The 24954-nt window shown below is 35.9% G+C and overlaps 1 protein-coding gene across 1 annotated transcript in view; it reads left to right on the top strand.

Annotated features, from left to right (window-relative positions):
* The window catches only part of TRDN (triadin), a 224527-nt gene that overhangs the window by 30520 nt on the left and 169053 nt on the right, over positions 1–24954 (top strand). The window contains exons 2-5 of the mRNA XM_063153340.1: positions 552–761; positions 6855–6893; positions 13291–13428; positions 15326–15352. Of these exons, the coding sequence (XP_063009410.1) occupies positions 552–761; positions 6855–6893; positions 13291–13428; positions 15326–15352 (414 nt within the window). The remainder of the gene's footprint in view (positions 1–551; positions 762–6854; positions 6894–13290; positions 13429–15325; positions 15353–24954) is intronic.

Here is a 24954-nt window from a genome sequence, read left to right as displayed (position 1 = left end):
ATTTAGGAGATTATTTCATTAAGTAAAAAATTCTACAAAGGTATTTAAAAATGAGCTACAATCTTATTCATGACTTTTAAGGATCATGGACATGGAAATCATTTGTTTTTTCTGTCAGATGAAATTAAATATATTTATTTCTATTTCTACTGATACATGTCCTTCACAGCAGAATTCCAGCCAAACCTCAAGTGGCATATATGCATTAGCTCCATTAAAGTCAATGGAAGTTCACTTAATCACATCACCTGAGAATCTGGCCTACAGCCCGTAACAAGACAATCCTTTGGAGGGTAATAATATTTTATGCTTTCATCAATCACTCTCCTAGGCCTGTAGCTATTTGTGGCAGACTCAAAAATGTCATATAATAAAAAAGGCTGGTTGTGACAATTTCTTCCAGAAAGTCCAAGAACATTTTTCAGTGATAAAATATTTATATTTATTTTAAACATTCTGATGACAAAACAATTTCAAAAGAGCATTCATATTCTTGGCTTTAAGGCTCCAAGCTGTTACACTGCTTTCCTCTGTTTTGTCTGTCTGTACAGGACACATGTCGACAACCACGACGATAATAGATGGTAAGAACGGCTCCGTTCCTTCGTCATCCATGAGAGTGGGCAAGAAGTCAGTGACAGAAGACTTTGTGAACACCTTCAGCTCTCCAGCAGCATGGCTTCTTGTTGTTGCTCTGATTGTCACCTGGTCAGCAGTGGCTATTGTAATGTTTGACTTGGTGGATTACAAAGACTTAGCAGGTAAAAGTTAGCATATTCTGTTTGACACTTTGTATATTCAAATTTAAAAATTTATTAGGCAGCATCTATTACACAAATATGCCAGTGTCTCACCTCCTTGGGGACAGCACAGTGTCTCTGCTGAGTTTACCAAGAGAGAAGATATTGTGAGAAATGTCAGAACATATTAGTTTATACCACATGCACCTTTATAATTTAAGTCTCTCCATTTTGCAGCCCATCCTCATCCTGGAAAATGAATATGTTGAAAGTAACATAAATTATATATGAGCATGTAAGGTCAGATTCCTGTTTTCCAATTTCTACTTAATTTTTTTTCTAGAAAAATGAAATTAGTAATTATTAATATTTTCAGAAATATAGTCTTTAATAGTTGCCTTGAGTATTCTGATATTTACTTACACGGTTCAATGATCAGAAAAATGTAGAAGAATGTGCTAACCTTAAAACCGATCTTCAAAAACGATAAGTACAGAGGACCAGATTCTTAATATTAGCTAAAACACACCCTTGTCTTCGATAATCTAACCTAGTTTTAAGACTTGGATAGACAAATGAACAAGATCAAGCTTTAGGACAAACATAAATATGATTGATGACATATATATTGATTACAGGGGACAAAGATGGCAATGAAGTGGGTGGTACAAGGACTGTGATTCTAATTGAGGAACAGAAAAAAAGAGGGGCAAATAAAAAAAATAGAATATTTAGGCCTTTTATCTGGAAATTATATGAAATAGAAATAAATTAACTACCTATGTTTGCAAAGGGTACGTAGACTTCAGCAAGTCTTCAGTAGTAAAACCTTTGTGAGGCTAACAGCCGTTAACACTTGGGAAACATGTATGTGAACCAGAAAACAAATTATTAGTGTCCTTGTCCTCCTTAAATGGGAATTCCAGCTCTAAAGTGATCGCATCTGTCACAATAATTAACTAGGAATTATTCGGACTTCAGACTTTTAATTCAAAAGAAATTGAGTTGATGTTTTGGAGTAAATTTCCTGGACTTTATTCATTTATTGATAAATTAATAGATTTTTTTTGTCCTGCTATATATCAATATCGACTTCAGGATTTACTTAGAAAGCTTTTGAAACAAATATAGATCTTGAAAGAGACCAACAAATCCTGGATCAATAGATGTCACAGAGCTTCAAATGTGGACAAAATGTACCACAAAACTTTCTTAAAATTTCTTTTCATGTCTTTGTTTTCAGAAGGACATCTATGGAGTACCAGGAAAATATAAAGTTATTTTTGAGACCTCCGTCCAAAATAAGCATCAGATTTTAGTTTGGACACCAAACAGCTGATGCTACAACAGAGAGACAAGCCAAGAAAGAAACTCTCATATTCAACTTTAGTTTTCCATATTCAATATTAATCAGTCAATCAATCAGTCAAGCAGTTAATCAAGTTCTTAATATGTTTTCAATGAACAGTCAAGAACCAGGGCATAGCTCAGACTAAATTCTAATACTCAGAAACTTCTGAACTTGCTATCAGGTCACACTTGCTCAATAAACAAGGGTAATGCTAAGCAATAAGAATTTGTATCTGTACCAGAGTCTGAAGGAAACTTCTGAAGCAGATGGAATTCTGCTCACATTCTACTGGTTAAATGAACTTAAATCTTACAAATGTTGATGGAAAATGCCATTTTCGACCTGGATGTAGAAATAAAGCAATGCTAAATTTAATCTACAGGGTGAGTTTTTATTTTGTGAAGATCTCTCAGAGATACTTCAGTATTTAGAGTTCATGAGTTTGTTTCTTTTCCTTCCCAGCAATATTTCTGTTCCTAAGTGATTAATTAAGCCAGTATTCAAATCAGGTTTTGATGGTCAAACATTAAGAGACAGAACTGCTGTACTTTGTTAGGCAAGGATTTTTTTTAACTGTTTTATGTATTTACATACATATAAGAATAGTTTCATAGCTGTTATCATAACCCTTAAGTTTCCACTCCTGATTTCTTACTGTTTTTTTTTTTTTTTAGTTAAATCCAGTGATTTGTAAAAAAAACCATGGAAATAGTTGAAGATTGTACATATCACATAGCTGACATTATTGATGCAAGAATTATTTTCACGTTTAGACAGTTTGCCTACAATTGAAATAATGCCTCTTTTTCCTATAGAAAGTAGAATTTAGGGCATATTTCTAAGTGGCTCCTTAAATTTAAAACCCAGTAATTTTTTTGTCATAGGTTTGATATTTCTCTTTGAAAAAAAAGACCTACATAAAGAGAGTAAATAGTTATATTTGGGGCTGTGAATTTAGTTTTGCAAGCAAGATTTAAATTAGTTTCCTAGTTTTCAAATGCAAATGAAAGATGCCCAAAAACTTATATTCAGCTGTGGGCTTTGTAAATCCATAAACCACAGAAAAAACCAGTGTATTTCTCCTCAAAGAACACTTGCCTTTCACAAGCCAGTGCTTTCAATCTCTTTCCTGTTTCTCTACCTGAAGTTCCACGAAGTTCATGCTCAGAAGTGATGCATGGCATATGAATGAGGCAGGCTGGGGAGCTGAACTCAGCCTAGAGGAGACAGGAGGGTGACCGAGGAGCAGGCTGCACATTTTGAAGGGCAGTTAAAGAGCTGCCAGAGGATTCTGGTCTGGGGGCTCCCTACACAGGGACTTCCACTGTGTTTCTGTGCCAGAAATGACCATCTCCATGGCAGAGCTGCAGCAGCGGCTGTGCCACACAGGAGTGAGCGCAGCACAAAGCAGGAGCAGGCTGACCTGGTAAACCAGTCAGGGAACTGTGTGACTGAGGAATAGACATGGATTTTTTTCCCCCTGATTGCACTACAGAGCTGCTAAGCTCTGGAAAATACAGGAAGTGCAATGCCTGGATTATGAGTAGCCTAGATTACACAGAGATTCAGTAAAAACACTACACGTGACCTGAGAAGGAAGTACTTTAAACTTGAACCTGAGCTTTCTTTTCCTTCAATAATTAACAATTTTACTCTCATTACCTGAAAGGCAAATATTTCCAAAAATACATAAATTATCAGTATATGTATTTTAGCTCTTATATATTCTTTTAACTTATCGGTTCGAATTTCACACTAGCCTCTGTGATTAGAGTGCCAACCCTTATGTTTTGCTTCTTGATTGCTATGGTTTCACATCCTTTTAACAGTAAACTATCAAGTTTGTGAAATTTTGACAATTTATATAAGATGACATTTGTCCTGGAATGATATGACAAAGAGATGTTTAGTTTCATCCTAAAGTAGATGTGGTAAATTGCTTTTTGCTGGCCCTCTTTATTCAGCATTTGTAAAGTAGTTTTTGGAACTGAGGGAGGCTGAGGAAGGTTAAAACTTAGTGTTTCTATAAGTGATGTTAGATTACATGAATTCAAGATCTGCTCGCAGCAAGATTTAATATACAGTTTGGTGTAATTTTACACATCCAGTACATGATGGCTGTAAATTCTATAGCACTCTGTATTATAGAGGAGGTGCTGGTTGTGACATAAATTATGGCAGGGTGGTCCTGTGTCACAGTTTGCATGTGTAAAGCTTTGCTTCCTGAGTGGTTATGTGTCAGTTTGTTCAGAAGTTAGGACAGGGATAGAATCTACAAATCAGTTTTAGCTTTAGCAGTGGATTTCAAGGAAGGTATGAGACAAGAATTAGATCTGTACTGAAAGTTTCACCCCTGTTCTATCTACCCAGAAGAAGGAAATTAAATTTTGCAGTGTTGTGCTTTAGTGCATTATGCTCATTCCTTTGAGGAATCAAATGAAAGCTTGCATTCCTATCATGCTGTATTGTACAACTGTGAACATGACTGAAATATTTCAAAGGTGGTATGAAGGTGACATGCATTACAAAAGCTTGAGAGAAGAAACTACAAATCTCATGCAGTACACAGTGTATACAAATATGGAATAAGTAGTATACCACATTGAAGAACCTCATTTATTTTCAATATTTTCAGAAATGAAGAAAAAAATTAATTTTGGCTTTATGTATGCTTTGCAACAGTTCATTACTTCCATCCTTTTTGTTAGAAAACACACCTTTTTAACAGGCTTCATAATTCATGAATGTATTTCATGCATTTCTTGTACACATAACTGGATTATACATTTTAATTGGTAAATGCAACTCAATAATTTAAGATTATTTTAGTCCTTAAGACTGCTTGCCCAGGAATCTATATTTGCTAATGGGCTAATAGAGCATTCAAAATTCCCTGCCATCTCTGTGACCAATTACAGCTAATTAACATCCCCCTAATTTCAGATCCAGAGTGTTCAATATTAGGAGTAAATTGACAGTGATTTAGCCAGTCACCTAAAGGCCAGATTAAATCAAACCTAATGAAGCCTCACCAAATCTATGAAACCCAAAATTACCTACAGAATAATATAGATGAAAACATAGAAAACACACACAGACACACTTGGCAGAATGAGCTCACTAAGTTGTTTTGATAAGTAAAAAAACCAAAACATGGGTACACTCTTTGTTGGGGCTAATTTGTTTTGCTCAAATAAAGAGGCTTTTTAGAGACCTGTAGCAAAGGCAGACCTTTGTGGAGGTAATTCCTCTGGCAAGGAGGAGTTAGCAGTGCATGGAGCTCCCATCCAGGCAGATGATTTCTTTCATTATATATCTGTAATCTTTTTAAGCTAATGCAAAACATCTGGCCAAATGTTTTGAGGCTTCCTATAGTAGCTTCTGAATAACAAAGTCTGAAGTCACCGTTTCCTTGCCTGAACCTGTGGTCATTTTTATTACTGCCTTGCAATCACAGATGGATTTTGTCTGGCCTTGGGGAGTATATAATCATTATAAGGAATATACACATATATTTTTCTCTGCAATATCATCTCACTTTAGTCACCCTGTTGGGCTAATGTTTACTTGAAATTTTTAAGAACTGCAAAAAGAAGAGTGTGGCTATTTTTGCTCCTGTGTTTTATGACTTTATATACACCAGTTTTTAAACTCAAAATATATTTGCATTTAGTCAGGAAAAAGAATTAACTTCTGGATTAGTTTAAAACACCAGCATACTTAATGGAACATATAATTTTTTCTCTTTTTCAAACATGCAAAGCCTCAGACAAACCTCCTACTCTGAAATGTATCAAAACAGTGCTATAGTCTTCTGAAATATATTTTTTTACCGTATTTATAAATGTAAATTCAAAGGATGATTGAACAGCTTATCTGTTTCAAAGTTCTTAATGAACTTCTTAATTGAATTATATAAGACTTCAAATAATGTACCTAAAACCTACAAAACATTTTTTCTCTCTTCCATGAAAAAATCCTTTCAAGGGATTTAAGCCCAATTCCAGTTTATAGAAGGGCTGCTCAGATGACATCTGGTTTCTCATGTTTCAGTCTGCAGCAGATTTCATAGTTGAGTTATAAACCCCTAGAAAATGAGTTTATACAGAAAAGAGTGACAATCTATGAACTATTGCAGTATTGCAAGTGCTGCTTTCATCCCAAAAGGTCCAGTGTATAAAAGATGATAAATTTTGATAGATTAAACTTTGTGACATTATGCAGTTGAAAATATGAAATTCCAGAGACTGTCTCACTGTATAGGGAAGAGGAGAATTCATGGTTAAATATGCTTCATGGGACACAAAACAAAAAGCGAATTTCCAGTGCATAATGGTATCTGTGAAATTTTTAACTTTAAACAAACAAATCAAACGAGTAATTCATTCCGGTAACAATTGCAGTGATGCAATTCTTAGGTTATTTGCTGTTGAAGAAATTGAAGTAACTTAACTAGAATCACCTATATGTAATATATTATTTTCAGCAATCGAGTTTGTTTGTGATTTGTGAAAATACTGTGCTTTGTTTGACCACGTTTTTACCTTGCTATGATTCACACTGTATTATCTCACACCTACAGCATATTGTTTTTCCATTTAATGAACTCAAATTTCTGCCGCATGACAGCAGCCCCACAGAGATTAAACTTCACTCCTTAAGTGCTTCCTTTAACTAGAGACAGCTGAGAACATTTGTTATTGCTAATGGTGTTTCTTCATTTTTTTTGCTGGCCTTTCTGGGGTTCATGCTGTTGCCACCAGGTATAGCACAACATTGCGATGATCCCTGTTTCCCACCTGGTAAAGACCTTCTGCCTGCAGTGTTCTGAAGATGTGTGTGGCTGATAACAAAGCATGGGCACGAGCAGAGGCCAGCACAGGGCAGCACTGCTTCTCAGCTAACCCCAACTCTGCCGGGCTGGGGCTTGCAGCAGCCTGTTCCTCATTTTCTCGTCATGCTTGAAGTAGATCTGACAGCTAAGAGATGCCCCCAGCCAGGAGAGTCGCAGGAAATGGTGTCAAACTGAGGTACTAATTTTACACTTTTAATGCCCTTTAAAGGGCATTACAGATGCCCTGACAGATCTGAAGATCTGTGTTCTTAGTCAGAGGACGGAACCCACAGAATGAGAAAAAATAAAGCTTCAAATTATTTCAGATGTGTTTCAGAAAACACCACCTAATGAAGATCTGAACTATCAAATCAAAACCTTCCAGCTGATATCAAATTATGTCACATAAACTACGCTTAAAGCCCATCCCAAACATGCACTCCTATCCACATGTAGGGCTATATCAAATGGACCTGAAATTACTCAATTACTTTGTGGGAGTTTGTGGATTTCTTTCTAAATTTTGGCAAGTAAATTCTAGTTATAACTGCTTTTTTGTTCACTTTCAAGTGAGGTTTCCTCTATGAACTTGACCTCAATATTATTATCTAAGGTTGATATTAGAAAGAGACACCTACAGGCTGTAGTCTTAATATTTACAATATATGTACTTATTACATGGAAATTACTGAGAAAGCTGACTCTGCACTTTTGGACAGTTTTTATATCTAATATAATTAAAAATTCAGTTAGTGTTTTTACACTAATAATTCAGTATTACTAACCAGAGTTTTACCTGTTTATGGCTTAGAGCTATAAGCTCTAAGTCTGTTAGTCCATGAAAGAGAAACGTAAGACCTAAGGACAGTTATGCTGATAAACTGGGACATTACTAATAGGAGACTATGTGTATATTGACTTCAGTATCTTAGATGCTACTTTTCAAAAGATCACAGAATAGAAAGAAAGAAAGTTAAAAATATATAAACTTTGAAATTAAAATATAGGTCTCTATATATAATAGAATATTTTACTAAGAATAGAATATGTTTTATTACCAAAAGCTAGTGTTAGGCTTCTGTATTTCATCAAATACAACAGAAATTCTCTGTCTTCATCAGCTGTACCTTGTCAGTGTCAATGAAGCACTTTATATCTCATAGATCAATCTTTGCACCAGATAATTGCCATCATTTGTAACTTAATTGCATTCAATTCAACGGAGTCAAAATATGTAATTGATGAAAATCCAGCAATTATTAACTTATTTGCTGTGATTCATATAAAATAAAAAAGGCCACCTTAGCACATGTTGAACTCTGAGTATACATTTAACCATTTGACAGGCAAAAAAGATTGATAGGAAACTACATTTCTGGCAGTTACTAAGACTCAGCTAATGACTGAAGTGATTTGCACAGATAATCAATTAGTCACTTTTTGTTGTGCACTTCACAGGAATAAAAGTCACAGACTATTAAACATAACCAAATTTGCTTGAGAGGCTACAGTAAATCATACCATGTGATTACTCAATTCTCTATCCAAACATCACTTTTAAAGTACTCATTATCCGCCCTGATTTTAAAAAAAGGGGTTTTCTGTTCAAAAAGACTTTGTTGCTTTATGAAAATTTCCTTCTATCTTCTTGTTAATGCCAATTGTAGGACTTGAGAACTTTGCCAGCGCCTGGTTTCAAGGAGCTGTGTTAAGTGTGGGTTATTAATTACCATTAAGGTTAAAAATTTGATTTTAAAATAATTTGGAATTAAGATTTTGAGCCAGAGACACTTCAGAAATGAACTAATTAATTGATCAGGACTGTTGTTCTCACATTTTTAATCAAGTCACTGTTTCTGTACCACTAATGTTAGAGAGCTACAAAGAACTGTGGCAGTTGATGTGCTGCTTCAAATTACATAGGAATTTTTTAGAAGTACCTGCAACACATTTGAAACAATTTCTTAGATATTTAGTTTAAATATATTTGCATATGTTTAGCATGGAAAATCCAAATAATCTTCCAGGTATCTCCAATGGCTAACAAACATTCTCCAATCAAATTCAATTGAGTTGTCCTAGGATAAGATTTCTTTGAAAGGTAGTACACAAATTCCTTCTATTTGATCAGAATTCTTCCTCTGTCAGCTTTCACTCTTCCAAATTTCATCATTTTCCAGAAAGGTTCTGGAATTCTGATGTTTCCTCTGGAAAAAACCACCAGAACTGTTATAATGCTCACAGCAGTGAACATGTCAGCACAAGAAAGAGGAATTTTTATTGATCTGAAAAACATCTCTTATACTGCAGCAAGTAATAAAATACTTTGACAAACAAAACATTCTAGCAATGCATTTTTTTGGAATCAGTGCTGTTCTGGAATGTAAGTAATTTATCAAGGGGAATAGTTGTATAGTCCTGGCATTAATTATGAATGTAAAGTTACAAATCTAAGTGCTTAGCCAAAGTGTGCCATAACAAGAAGGATTTAAATATGAAACAACATCACTAGCAGGATCCATGTCACATATCTCAGTAATAGGAAAATAAGGTGACACATCCATCCTAATTTTTCAGGCTTCCTTTCTAGTCAATGGAAAGGAGTGGGTATGTTTGGAAATTGATTCATGTAACCCTAAAACAGATTTCAGAGGAAAGAGAGACACTTGCCTTCTGAATGTCGCAATATGTCTTTCTGCACTGGCTTTTGAGGGAGTTTAGGAACACCAGGGATTAAGTATCCTTTCAGGTATATTTCACTAAATAGGATAATCCGAACTTAAACTGTGATTAAAAGTAATTATGTAGTGTCAACTAAATTCTTCAATATTAATTGTATTTTTCTGAGCTTTACCTCCTCAGTAACCATTTACTTCCTTTCCCCTCCTTCAGCAGGCATTTATAAATTGTTTACTATTTTATCTAAGACTTAAAAGTTGGTTCAATCTCTATTTAAAGGTTAAACAAAAGTTTAAACTTCACAAGTCTATATCTATCTGATAAATATTCTGAGAAATAACCTCTTTACAATTTGAATGCAAAATCCTGCCCCCTCTACTTTCAGAGCAATGGATTTTATGTGATATATGATGTTTCAATTACAGTTTAAATCAATTATATTAATCTAAAATAGTATTAGCTATAGCTATAGATTATTACAAATTCTATATTACACATTATATGTTAGAAAAATAAATATATTGTGAGTTACTTTTAAAATAATTAGTCTCCTAAGAAATGAGAATTTGGATGGAAGACTGCTAATCCAGTCAAATGTGTTGACTACAATATGATTGCAAAAAATCTCATCAAGTTTTCAATTGCTGGACATCTCTAAATTTAAAAATATGAAGCTCAAACTTTGTTATGAAAATCTGCATTCTTTCAGCTTCACTCTTGAAGTAAGAGTATGCAAATCTTCTGGAAATTATTGTCTTTCTTTGCATGCGTGTGAGGTAAATTGAATCTTTCTCTGTACTTGTTAACACCAGAATTGTTTAATTTCCTTTGCATTTCATTCTACTAGGGACCTTGTAGCACCTGGTATTGTCAAAATTGTTGGGAGAACTAAAAGCATGGATTTAATCAGTCTTAATTTTCACTTCAGCATTACTTGGTGTGGTGTTCTTAAGAATTCTAGAACACATCATTATTAGCACTACTCTTAAAAATGTTGGAAATACAATTTAAACAGAAGATCAGTGCACAAAGACATTATTTTCCAGGTTCATGCCACTTGCATCAGACCATAAATGAGCTCACAGTATCTGTTTAATACAAAATTTCATTTTGCAATTACCAATAAAATGTCCTCTACATAGCTAAAAACTGATTTTTCAAAACTTTCTATGTTAAACAGGATTTGCAACTTGGACCTGTTAGCACAGGCATGACTGGACACACAATTTTGCCTCTAGACACTTATAATTTCTAATCCCTTTTCATAGTGTGGTATGAAGATGTTATGAATTAAAGACCAGGATACGATGTTGAAGACTGATTCATCAGCAAAGATGGCTTGCCTTGGGGTGGTTGGAATAATTTCCTCTGCTCTTGATCTTGCACTTCTCTGAGCATTTCCCTTGCCTGCCCAGGGGGGACAGCTCTGCTACCTGTGAAGCAGAAGCAGTTTTTGAGCTGCTAGTTGATAGACCAGTTAATTAAAATAAATTGATACCAATTCTTGTTTAGTTTATAGCTGTAGTCCTTGCAGCTGTAAAAACCTGTGGCTGTAAAAGTAACTGAGCCCTCCCTAAGACACCAGCGGGTAAAAGGAGAGTGGATAGCCACACTGAAAATAAAGGCAGCTGTCCAAAGTTAAACCATCCCTGCTTGTGAATCAAAATCTTGATTATGCTAAGACCCCTCTGGCCATGTCCATTCTATTAGTCCACTTTGACTCCTTAGCACCTCTAGATTAGAGTAAAGTGTAAATGGCATCAGGGGTCAGGTCATAAACTTACTTTTTAAAAGTAAAGTATATACAGTATATATATAAAGTATATAATACCTAAGTATAGGTATTCTTTTTCCTGGTTAATGCTTGAGAAGACAATTTCTGGTAAATCACTTGAAAAATTAAATTTCTGTATCTCAGTGCATGAAGACAATGCAAATAAGTGTCATGCTAAACAAAGTAAATATTTGCTGGTTTACTACTCAATCTTTCGGAATAAAATAGTGTGCACAACAGTGCACTAAATTAATTTCTTTATAACTCTGTCATTGCATCATGTCATACCTTCAATTTATTTGATGTGTCTGATTGTTCAGCAGCACATACCTATATAATACAATATTGACAAAATATTAACTATAATATTTATTTGGTCTTCATTATCAACAAGCAGATGCAAACCAATAGAAAGTCAGCCTGGTCTCTTGTGTTTCAGAATAATTAATTAGAAATAAAATGAACACGAATAGTGATGCATTTATATTTCAAATAAAGCTACATCTAAGTTTTGTTACAGTACTTTAAGAAAATAACTTTTCCTACTGCTGTCACTGAAAAAGTTCCTCTAAGCCCGCACCTTGCATGATTTTTAGCCTGCAAGTCCATGTGAGACTGCTTCTGATTTTGGCTTCTGAGTCAGAACACTGCAATCAGAAGTAGTTCTGAATAGACTTGTCTTCAGCTTCCTACCAAAATCTTTACCTACAGAAAGACAAGAGATGTGTGTTTCCCACCTTGATAATATTAAATTCAGGGTACATATCTCTATCAAAACTCCTGGGAGCAAGACTAGGCCAAAAGCTCAAATCACATTTGAAGTCTACCTTCAGTAGTCCATATTTGTGGAAAAGCTTTGCACAGACCAGGAAATTACTCAGTCTGCAGTTTCAAGTACAGTGGGAAGTAACATAGACTGAATGAGGGTTTTCCCTCTTCCTAAGAAATGCTTGGTACAAAGTTCAAGAAAATAGAAAATTGCTGCACAGAATGGTCCGAATTCTGTCAGAGATGGGGAAGTCCCTCTGAAGTAGTGTGTCAGGTATGGAGAAATCTGGTGAAATCCCAATTGGAAAAGCCTTTAAGGGAGTACTAGTATCAGCCACTGATGGCTGCACTGCCTGGGTGTGGATATAGTGGGGAGCAGAAGTCTCACTCCCACCAGAGGTTCCAGGAAGGTTTCCTTGTTTCCCAATTTGTTTGCCTACAGGGGCACTAAGAACAGAACAAGTTAAGTATGCACTTGTGCACAAGTGTACATGAAAGAAATTCTAGAAAAGTTGTGAGAGAAGAACCAGAATCACAGGAGTATGAGTTTGAAAGCAGCGGTCTCTGTGCCACGATTTGCATCCCTGTTTATTATTGTCTGAGATCAGGTTAATTTTGGCCTGAGTATGCACGGCTCTCTTCTTCCCATCCTGTATGTTTCAATTTTTTCAGCCAGGCCTTGTGTGAAGGAAGGAGCTCAGAGGGGAAATATAACATAATTGGGACTGAATTTTAGATGGGCATCAAGAGGCAGGGGATCTGAGATTAAAAACTGGGCTGAAATGAAGCAATTATCTAAAATGGAGAATATTAGAATGAAATCCATAGTTATATTTTGCCCAGGCAAGCCCCAGAAGGAGAGCCAGAACTTGGAGTACAACATCAAACCAAATTGTACACTGGGTCCTTAATCACTCTGTGAACAACAAGTGCAATAAGATACAGTTTATACCAGCCTTCCACAGGAAGGAGAGCTGTCCTCAAATGCTTGAATAATAAAAATTAACATTCACAATCCTTGTTTCTGCTGAAAGAGGTAGTATAATAAGTCCTGTATAAAATGAAGATGAACTTTTACTACTGAAGGAGTTGTTTGGTTTGGGTTCTTTTTTCAAATCGCTTTTGTTTTAAACTCTGCACTCAGGAAGATCTGTTCACAAGCTCAGCACAGAACCACTGAGAATCATTCATGAGACACTGGAAGAGTCTTCTGATTGGATATATGGCTTTTTTTCTTTACTGTCTGACATCGTATGGAGTGATGATGATGACAGTGATGAAGGTATTTGTAATGTAAAAACTTCTGTAACTGCTCTGCTTTTTTACACGCTTTAAAACGGCTTACTCAGCTTTTAACATCGCAGACAAGAAGGTCAAACAAAAGGGAAAAGTGAACATTACTGCTAATAAAGCATCCACTGGCTATTCTAATCAGTAACTTGGTCTCTTTGTTAGCTTTTATCTCATGTTTAATGTACTATTACGGAAAAGTTGTCAGAATTAAATATTACCATTAGTACATCTTGAAGAAAAGAACACTAATTTATATAGGACTTCAAAGCCACAACCAAAATATGCATCAGGATATTGCTTCGGAGAATGGAAATGACTATTTTCTTTTAATCAGCAAGAATCTAAAGAACCCTGGAAAATATTCAAGATACACCAAGAAATTTAGAACTTTTTTTCAATCTGACATATTGATAATGGAGCAATATATTGAAAGGAAAAAAGAATATAACATTTCAACTGAACTTACGGGATTTTGGATGGCATATTGCAAATAATTCAGTTTACTAGAAATTATTTTGCTATTATGGTACCATTCTTCATGACATAATCAGATAAAAGAAAGTAAATTACTAATATTTTGATTTTGGAAATAACTCTCTTTCTGTTAATAAAAAACAAAAACTAAACCAAAACAAAGAAAGAAAACTGAGTTCCCCAGTATGAGCAGAGACTGCTCACAGTCAGTAGTGGATCATCATGTCACATCACATTGGTCATTCTGACAAGCGATAAGTGTAGGAGTGACATCTTCATTTCACGGTAGTTTATGTTACATTCCATTTGGCTACACCAGAATATAATTAAAAAGTGACATGTACTGAAACTGACTTCTACCCATTTGTTCAGAAATCTGAGATATTACCTAGTGTTTACCTTTTAAATGTGTGCATGAGCTTTTTATATTAACTTGTATATGAATGCTAATAGATAGGCTGCTATACGTGAGTCTGTGAATTGGGCATCCTATTCTGAGATATGATTTATAACTAGCAGAAAGCCAGTCTCTCCTAAGGCTGACAAACAGAAAATATGAAAAATAGACAGCTTTCTAAAATTTGATCAGTGTGTGTTTTTGGGATTTAATAGCTCCCAAAGTATGTGCAAACTTTCAAACACTCGAGTATCTAAGTGTTAATGGCAGTAGGAAAAGTCATGAAATACCTGACAGACAAAAATTCGAGATCTGGTGTTCACTAGATTTGGAAACCTTAGCTCTGGCAGTGCTTTACCCAAGTGGAATTTCATCACCAGCCAGGAGTGTGAATGGGCAGCAAGGCATCTTAGTGCACTATATCATATAAATTAAGTGCATTAAGCACCCTGCCCACTCTGTGCTGCAGTCAGTGCAGCTGAGGCTGCACCCTGGCCAGCCATTCGGGATCACTCCTTCAAATTCCATGTCCTACAAGTGCTCATAGTTACACTGAAACGGATTCTTTTTTGCCTTGGCCATTGCTAGATTTACAGTCTTGCTTAATTTCATTCATACTTTATTTGGAATTAAAAAAGAACCAGTGAGCCTTTCCTAAAAATGTGGAAACACGCATAAAGTACATTTTTAATTGTAGTCACAAGTCAATATTCAGAAGCACGAATAGAGATTTGGATATTTCCTTAGTTACTACTGCACCTTGAATTTATCTACCCAAAACTCTATGGCAATTTAGATTTTTAATGAAAAATCCAAAATCTCAGAATTGATGCTTGTCATTTAGCAAAAAAGAAGAAAAAATATTTTTTGAAATAAAATGAGCCAACATGAAAAAAGGTGTTGGTTTTTTGGTTTTGTTTTGTGAATTGTTTTTGTTTTGTTTTGGTTTGGGTTTTGTTGGTTTGTGGGTTTTTTTAATCTTTTCTCTGATACCTGTTTTTTTCTCTTGGTTTAGGTGAAGTGGAACCTTCCCTGAAAAAAGGTTAGTCAGTTGCTTGAAAATAGAGGGAAAATATTTAGTAATCTTTTTAAGAATTAATTGTATATCTGTGATATAAATTCTGACAATAGTTGCATGGCAGTCTACTAGCCTTTTCAGTTGCACTCTAGCAAACCTCTTAAATGCAAAACACAAATAATAATATTTACTGAGCTGTTTGTTGTAAGAATTTTTAAGAATTCTTTACTATTTCATTATTAACTTACTATTTCATTATTCTTTATTATTTACATATTACACAAAATCTGAAAAAAAATCATATGAAAATAAAATTAGAGAAATGTTATTTATGTCCTTGCCATGCTTGTGGGACTTCTCTTAGTGCAAAGGAGTTATATGTATGTCTGTATATAAATAAAGTTCAGGAATAATAATATGGAAAGTATATTTACTGAGAAATAATGATGAGGTACTGTCAAGCATTTTACCTGAAGCCAACACAGGCCCCTAAAGAAAGGACTGTATCCTAGTCTTCTGAAAAAATTACTTAGTTATTGTTGAATTTTTAAAGCAGACAAGTGAAGGAAGTAGGATTTATATTATAATCTTTATGGATATTGAAATTGTTTTGCTGAAACATAAAACTTATATTCAACTTCTATTAAATCAAAATGTAAATGTATTAGAAAGCTGGAATTACTGATGATAGAATGTAAATCTTTTCAAAACTAGGGCGTGTTTTTTCTCCATATATAGCAAAGCTCAAGAATAGTAGGATGTGTAAGCAGCCCTCTGTGAAATGAATTTGGAATCCATCAACTTCTCAAGGGGTAAATCCCCATATTGATGAATCTAGCACCCCAGTTGCTTCTGGGATTACAATTCAGTTTTCTCTGAAGTTAAATGGAACTGGATCAGGCTTCTATTAATGAAATAATCTGTCAATCTCAATCTGTAATCCAATTGATTAATAGGCTTGAAGACCTGGAGCAGTTATCTTTCTATTGACGACTCCTCATGTTAGGAAAAATTACAGACAGTGTAGGAAAAGATTCCCTCTCTTTACTTCTTCTGTGAGAACAGTAAAACCTTCAGCCTTGTGTCTTTTCCCATAGAGACAGGTGCATTTTTAATTTTACAGAAGGTGCACAGAGTCTGAAGGTGTAGCACATTATTGGCAAGGATGTCCATGAGTGGAATGTGTCTTCTCCAGCATAGGGGCCAGGCTGAAAGTGCTGTTACTTCATGGCTAGGAAGGCATAATCCATAAAAACACATGGACAGCACCATGCTTAGCATTGCAATCCTTCTCTGGAAATCAGTGACATAGGCCTCACCCGTTGCATCGGGGCAGAAAGATGTAGAAACAGAATTCTGAAAAGTCATCTAAACACGCTCAAGGCTGTGTAAATTGTAAGCAATTGGAAGTCACTGTATGGTTGTTTGGACCTAAAATTGCTCCATCCCAGGAGCTGAGTATCTAACTGCCAGCTGGGAATGTTTTCCTCACTATTCAAAGCTTCTGGCCCTGGACTTGAATCCTGAGAGAGTCTTCTATCTTTGGTATAAAGGAAATGCACAAGAACCTGGTGATTTCTCCTGATCTGGTACCTTACAGGATAATGCAGCCACACAGATGTGAAAAGGCCCAAATCCAAACAGGTTTCACCTTCCAGAACAGTAAAACAAATTTTGAGTGGGCTTTTCCACTTCCTGAGTATGTGCTCAAGATTCTCCCTCTGTCTTTTAGAGTACAAGCATTGTGTCCCTGCCCAACACTTTCTCTTGACTGTGCCTGCTGAGGATAGTGCCCCTTTCTGTCATAAGTATTGCCATAAGCTTTCACATAGCAACATCCTCAAATAACTTACCATCCCCAGGTGACTGGAGGTCTCCATTTCATCCTGGCAGCCAGGATCTGGCCTTGTTTATACTTGATTTTGTCACCTCTTTTACTGAGCTACAGAAATACAACATATGTGGCCTGAAGCCACGAGTCCCTTGCAAATGCCGGTGCAGAGTCCTGCACGTGTCTCCTCAGAGACCGACACCTCTCAGCCCCTCAGAGTTGTTCCTGTCTCTCTGCAGACTCCTCTTAAAACTGTATAAACATCAAGGAGCTCAATTTCTGGGGTCTAAGGCTGAACAGAAGCTTTCTGAGAGCTCTGTGGTGTGGTGTAGTGAACAGCTTTTCTGCTTAGGCTCAGTGAAATTCACTCCCAGCACTGAAGGTCACGAGCGCAGAAGGCAGAGCCCTGGGAGGTGGGCTGAGGTGAGCTCCTGCAGGTAGCACTCTCACAATCATCACAATCTGTTCCCCTGAGCACAAGGTGCAGAGCTCTCCAAGCAGCTTTTCTCAACTAATTTGTGCTGTGATTTACATGGTCCATAAATAAGACTTCCAGAAGAAAAGCTTTCCAAAACAAAGCAAGACATGGCATTGGTGATTCTTTCCATGTTGCTGCTGTCGGGGCTGGACCCAAAAGAGAACCATCTATACAAATAGATCAGGGGTTTTTTGGATTTCAAAATATTAGTTTGATTCATGAAATTAGAAGCAAAGTTTTTGGTTATGGAATTTTCTCTGCCTACTTGTAAAGGGCCATTTCTGCATCAAATTCCCTTTAAGTCTGAGCAGCAATTTAATCTATAGCTTTATGAAGGATCCTTCTTTAGGTGACACTGGCATTTGAACTTTCTAAACAAAAGAAAAGTACCAGTGAGATTTTGCAGTACACTACTGCTGTCTCCAGAATATGAACAAATTGATATTTTTTCACATTTTTATGGCAAACCTCTCTCAAATTTCACTCTGGAAATGTGCAATATGGTTCCTGTGGCTGATATTTAAGTGTTTGTATTGGATTTAACTCAAAGTTATTGTGGTATTCATTAATAGAATGAGAATTTTCAAAAATCTCCATGTCTATTTTTAGTGAATGGACAAGCCTTCACTCTAGCAGCTTTTTTGAATCCTAAAATGTTTGCACAAAATTTACTTTATAATGCAATATAGTAACTGAAATAATAAGATTACTGATATCACAGTACAATTGTATATTGGAAAAAAATCAAGGGAAGTGGCAAGGACATTGTCTAGCCATGAAAGAGGAAAAGTCTAATCATAATTATGATCCCAAAGAAAGCAAAGATCACTTTCCTAGAGATGTAAATTAAAAGCAAAGATAATAGAAGTACAAGTAATGACAATGGGCTTCCACAGGCAATGGGATTAATATCAGTTTCAGAATCCTTTGAAGATATGAAAATATCTCTCAAGCACCTTTTTTTCATTGCAATTATTTTTGCCAGTCCAAGTCTTATCACTAATATTTATCTTCAATAATTGAAAAAGAATGAACATTTAATATTGTCTGGAATAGCAGTATTCTTCAGTGGACATAGAGAATGATTATGCTGGAGGGGACTTTGCAGTCTTTAACAATGCATATTCTCAACATACAAAAACTATAGGGCATTTTCACAAATGGCAGAGAGGTTTAATTCTTTCAGGCTTAATTTGCTTTTAGTTTCTTTTTATTTTCTATAATAGTTATGACTAATAATCTTGTTAATTTTTTCAGGGTTAGTTTCACCTTAAGAGACACATTCTATTATTTGAGAGCTGCATGCCTGTATGCTTTTACTAGAAATTATTGCTATAAAAAAGAAAGTGGAGGGTGTTTTGTTTGTTTGTTTGTTTGTTTTTGTAGGCATTACTGGCCTCAGTTGTGAGTTTGGAAAAGAGTTGACGAAACACAAATTTGGAAATAAAGATGTGCAAATAGTAAAGAACTACAAACACTTCAACATTGAGAACCATGCCTAAAAAGGTCTTTATTAAATTGAAAATAATTTTAGTTTCAAGAAATACTATTCCATTAAAAAGCAGAGAAATAAATAAAGCACCATTTTGACAGTTATCCATCTCAACATTACCGAAAAATTCTATTATTGGCATAAGATTATTCTTACTGACAATCAAAAGAAACATTTCCTTCAGGTAGAGATGGATCTTTAATTTTTCTGTGAATTAGTCTATATGTGAGACAGAAAAATATGTTTTTTACTTTTTTCTTATGAAAATGTGATTTAAAAAAATCATAAATTGCGACAAGAAGCCAACACAGACTAGAAATTTCAGCTAAAGGTCTCAAGAAATTTTGTAAAAGACAAATAAACTTTTTGGCAAGGCACCTTATCCATCTGTCTTCAGCTCAAATGAGAGTATCATTGCCAGAGTATTGGGCTGGTTATTAATATGCTGAAGACACATCATGCTCTTAAAAGACATGTCAGCTTCTAAGGGGATTGTCAGTTACACTGACTCACCCTCGGCAGCTCTGGCCAAGGTGTCCTTCCCCCAGACCTGATGCCAGACACCCACTCCTATTAACCCCTTCTCCACCACAAGGTTAAGGCCAGTCAGAATTTAGTCAGCACAATCTATTGGCTTGTTCAGACCTGGTTATTGATCTGGGATAACAAACAAAGCGCTCCCAAAAGGAAAGGTTCTCAGACCAGACAATTTCCTGCATAGTTTTTTGGTGCTGTGATCAAGTAAACAAATTATTAGTCCTATAATTATTCATGTGTGTCAGACTGCTTTTAACTATTAAAGTACCTAAGAATGTCAGATTAGACCAAAAGCCCAGCTGACTCAGTGGATGGGACAGAAGTCCTTAATGCTGCCCTAGAGTGACCAGTGCAAATGCCTCAGGAAATATATCAGAACTATTAAAAATATAGTTATAATTTCCCATACTCCAAGCATTTTCCCAGTGAAGGGACACAGTGTTTGCATGGCTGTAATCCATCTACAACTTCTTGTCAACCCAAGGCTACAGGCAGTTTTAAAATGAACAAGAGACAATAAATTCAGAATATTATAAATGCAACCTGAAAACTGTGTTACCAGTGCAGTTGTCATATATGTGTCTTAAAAAATAATTAGACAGTTCCATTCATCCCTAAAGTATATACCTGTTTGTACTGATAATGCCTTCTGAATTCAGTTTCTTTTATGTTGCTGCATGGTAATGTTCACTTCTCTGTATATGAGTTGCTATTAAAGATCTCACTAAAAGGCTTTTGCTGTTTCCCTAGGCTACACTTTACTATAAAGCATTTTGCATACTTTTGTGTAAAGTACTTTCTGTGTTAAAAGATGAAAATCATTGATTGGTTCAATTCTCAGATGTTAAAGTGCTTTTCCAGATATGAGATTTTTTTGCACTTTTATTTTTGTGGCATCCATTTCTGTTATTACTGTTCTTTTAACAATTTCATCTGGTTTTACTTACATTGATCAGTACAGCAATTGCATATCCACCATAAAATAGCATTTTGTAAAAGAAAGAAAATACTTTCCTTATTATGCAGATGAAAAAAGGCAATGTACCACAAGGGTACAGGGATATTCAATTGTAGTTCTTTTGCCTTTTGCAGAATAGTGATTTGTTTTCAGCTTGAGCTAAAACTTTTCAATCCAAACTTACCAGCTATATTTTAAAAGAGAAAGAATTTTGGCCTGCAAGGCTGGTAGGGACCCTGGACAGAAGTGTTAGAAGAGAGGTTTGCAGCTGTTGAAGGTATCCTCTTAAATCAGGGAAAACCTTAAGTGAAGATATCCATGCAATCTTTACGGAAATCTTAATTTGTGCCCCAGTAATGGAGCTCTTGGGAAGTTCTCACTCTGAGAGGAGAAGGTGTTAAGCAGATCCCCACTGGCTGGAGTCTGCTGTGCCTGACCTGGAAAATGAGCAACTTTTCCAAAACTCAGTTAGAGGCACAGCATCAAAACTGGGGGGCTTGTGTATTTCTGAGTGAGCTCAGATCCCTGCACAGCTACTGCTGTGCCAAGGAGAGGATGCAGCAAAGGGAGCCCATGCTCATGACCCACAGAAACTTCTCTCGTCTCCATGCCAAACCCCTGAAATAAAATCTATTGGATCCAAAAGTGATTGAATTTGCCAAGGAATGACTATTTACAGCCTAATGCAGTCAGGTAGAATCTGCAGAGTTCATGTTTTTGAAATCTCGGTCGAGTAACTGAGTCTGTGATCTCTTTTTATTGTATTTTTAACACCTTTCAAAAACCAAGAGACAAAACCAAAAGACCCAACTAAACGACAATTAAATAAATTTGAATGGAAAAAGATTTCCTTGGTGCTAATCAAGATTAGAGATTTTAGGTATAGTTGCATATATAATTTTGCTCTAAGAGGCCTACAAGCCTTGCCTGCATTTTTTTTTTTTTTGAGTAAATTACACTCAATTAAATGCAGACTGATAAAATTGGCTCTGAAAAACATAATTTACCACTGGACCAGCAACACCTTGCAGACTGGCATCCATAAGGAGAAGCATGTCAAGAAAATTTAATGTTCCACTGGTTTTGATCATGTGGTCTATCTCTGATTTGTTTGAGTAAAGAGGTTGTCTGTCTTTTGGCTCTTGATTTTAATCAAAGTACAAAAACCATTCTTTTTTTTGATTTTAGAATCTAAAGGTACAGGACTGCTGTCTGGGAAGGAAAAACACAGCCTTAACATCTTTATATATATTAAAATAAAACTTTACATTAAAATCTATAGAATTGAAAACTTGTAATGTCTTCCACTTTCAGTTCTTTCAAAATCTCAGTCATTAAAATTCCACCATAAAAATCTGCATATGGTTTTCATGAAGAATGCCAGTCATGCTTACAGGACAATTAGTCAAAGATAATTGGAAGTACCTCCCTCCCTGCAAAAACCTTTCTGATAAGATATTGCTTTTCTGTTTCAAATGGAAACCTTACCAGAATAAAAACACGACTCAACATAATAGCAATACTAATACTAATACTAATAATAGTAAACAAACAAAAACAACAAAGTATTTGGGAAGGGAAATGAAGGGAAGAGAATTCTCAGTTTAACAAGACAAATGGAATTTGACATGGCCATTGCCTTGCCTTGCCTTGCCTTCCCAAAAAGGAAGAAGAAACCTTTATTCTCACTCTAACATGTAGTTGTAATTTCCAAAGAGCTGGATAAAAAATTCTGAAATCATATTTAATAGGTGCTGTGATCTGGTTCCCTATGTCGTGGATGAGCACACAAACTGTTCAGCATTTTCATTGATAAGAGAAATTTGTCCCTGATGCATTTTCAAGAAAGCTCTTATAATACATGGCTTCAGGAAAATTTATGATATACCCCAGCCTGAAGTTGCTTTGAGACCCCAGAACAGGGCCAGATCTAAGAAAATACTGAGGATGAGACTATGCTACTGGCAAGCTCATAGGGAAATCACCAGGATAAGCCATATATGTCACTCAGACTTTCCAACACTGAATGCTGGTATTTAAGGCCTTCTGTTACACTGGCTTTGGTTCCTGGATAGTGGCACAATAAAAAAATACACAAATTTTATTCCCCAATCAAGTATTTCCTGCTTGCTTTTTCTTTTTTTGCCTTTTATTTTTAGGTTTTTTTGGATTATTGTCTTTTCCTTGCACTTTTTTTCCTGTTGCAAGGTGATTTTTGGTTTTGCTGTGGGTATTTTTGCCTGTAAAGCACAGCCACTTGATGTATTAGTAGTCAGAGAGAAGTTGCTCTCATGCATAGCTTCCTTTCTTCTCCTCCTAGCCCCGCAAGGATAACTGTCACCCTCACCAGCTGGTACTATCTAGATTAAAAATAGACATCAGCTGCACAATTGCAAATTTCTCCTGAGGATACCAACAGCAAGAGAGTAGACTACAATTCTTCACACAGAAAACTTCTAAAAACACATTAGAAATTACATCTCCCATCTTCTAAAGCTCTTAACACCACTCACTCTAGCCTTGCCCTCAGTATCTGTTTCCACCAACTCTTCAGGATAATCAGCTGCCTGCTACCAATTAGTCCTGATAAACTAGCAAGGATATAGCCCCACTAAATTGCTGGCAATAGCTGTAAGGATTTTAACTGCTCAAAAGCAAATTATTAACCTCTGGCTCACCAGACTCTGAGTTGGACTAATTTTCCTTTTCACGTTAAGATATTTTTAAGAGAGAGAATGTCAAAGCACTGAGGGTGTAAATCTCTGTGTTACCTGTAACAGCTGATGAAAATGAAGACCAGCCGGTAAAATTTGTTAGGGAAAAAAATCTATTCTCATTTCATATAAAATTCCATCTGCTTAATTATACCTTTAAAACATTAGATATATTAGAACTACATTCTTTCTTCACTGCAGTATTTAAGTAGAAACAGGTTGGCATTAAGCATGCAGGGTGATGTTGAATGTCAATGTTCAGAGGTAAATCCCCAGTTCCTTTGCTGACTCTCTGGGTTACCTTGGGTAAAGCATTCTTGTGTTTCAAATGGAGACTCTTTTTTTTCCTCACTTTGTCTCTTATATCATGGACATTTTTAATATGATTTTGGGGATTTTTTTTAAAGGTACATTTAATCTGTAAGATGGAAACTCAGCGGAGGGTGACGTGTAGGTCCTATTTCAACAATACCAGAATGCTACTCATCATTTTGTCCACTAATGAAGCAAGATGCAAGGCTGTGCTTTCCCAGTAAGAGAAGAAATGCATCCCTCTTAAGTTTGAACTCCTGTGTTACAGAGATGAGATATTTATATCATGTCATAGCTCCATGTGGTACCAAAAGTAATTCATGTAGGCTAAGGCTCATAGATGCTATTATAACACAGTAAAATTGAAATAGCTGAGAATAATGCTATCCATTTTACTGTTATAAAAAAGGGCATAACAAAAAATCAAAATCAGAAGCACAAAGGCAGACAAAGAAGGGAACCAGGAGCCAGGAGAATCTCCTCATGCCCTAGCATGAGGGGCTGTGCTCTTCATTCACACTGATGCAAACGTGCACAGTGCTGACCCTTTAGTTCACACAGATTCAAGGGACTGAAATTATTTTCTCCCATCCTGATCTTCCTGGAGCTAGAGTGCACAGCCAGGGCTCTGCTCTCGTTAGACACTGTCAACTGCTGTTAATGAGAATTAGCTGGGTGAGGGGTGGGGAAGCTGCTGCCCAGGCTCTCTTGCTCAGCAGGGATTTCCTGCAATACTGATCCTCAGCTGGCTGGTAAGGTCTGTTTTGGGTCAGCAGGACACAGATAAATCAGCCTGACAGCAGTATAGTTGACTGTGTCTCCTTTCAGCATCTTGAAAGGGTCAGTGAGAAGATTCCTAGTTTTCCTTCTTGGACCTATTTAAAATAATCACCCTGTATGTTCTGCATAGCTGCACAAGACCTGAGGTCTAGAGAAATTATCATCAAGCAGTATCCATATTTAAGGAAATACTTACCTATTCAAAACCCAAGCAACACAAGGGGAAAGATAATTTTTCATGTCTGCCTAATAATTAAAAAAAAAAACAAACAATGAAATGCAGCTTTTAAAATACATACTCCCTTACAATAATTTAATAAACTGCACTGTCATCTCATAAAAAATCCGACTGGTTGCTGTGGTGACAAAGATTATCCTTGCTGCTGCTTGATTCTGTCATTTTTCTAAACATGAATTCGTAATATTTAGGACTTATTAACAATGTGTCACACTGATAGAGATGAATTACATGCTTTAAACTGGCCATGTAAGTCTTCTATGATATTACAACCACTTTGTCAACT

The sequence above is a fragment of the Melospiza melodia genome, chromosome 3 (genome assembly GCF_035770615.1).
Source record: "Melospiza melodia melodia isolate bMelMel2 chromosome 3, bMelMel2.pri, whole genome shotgun sequence".
NCBI classification, from domain to species: domain Eukaryota; kingdom Metazoa; phylum Chordata; class Aves; order Passeriformes; family Passerellidae; genus Melospiza; species Melospiza melodia.
The sequence above is the reverse complement of the archived record's forward strand: the minus strand, read 5'-3'. Positions and strand labels throughout refer to the sequence as shown.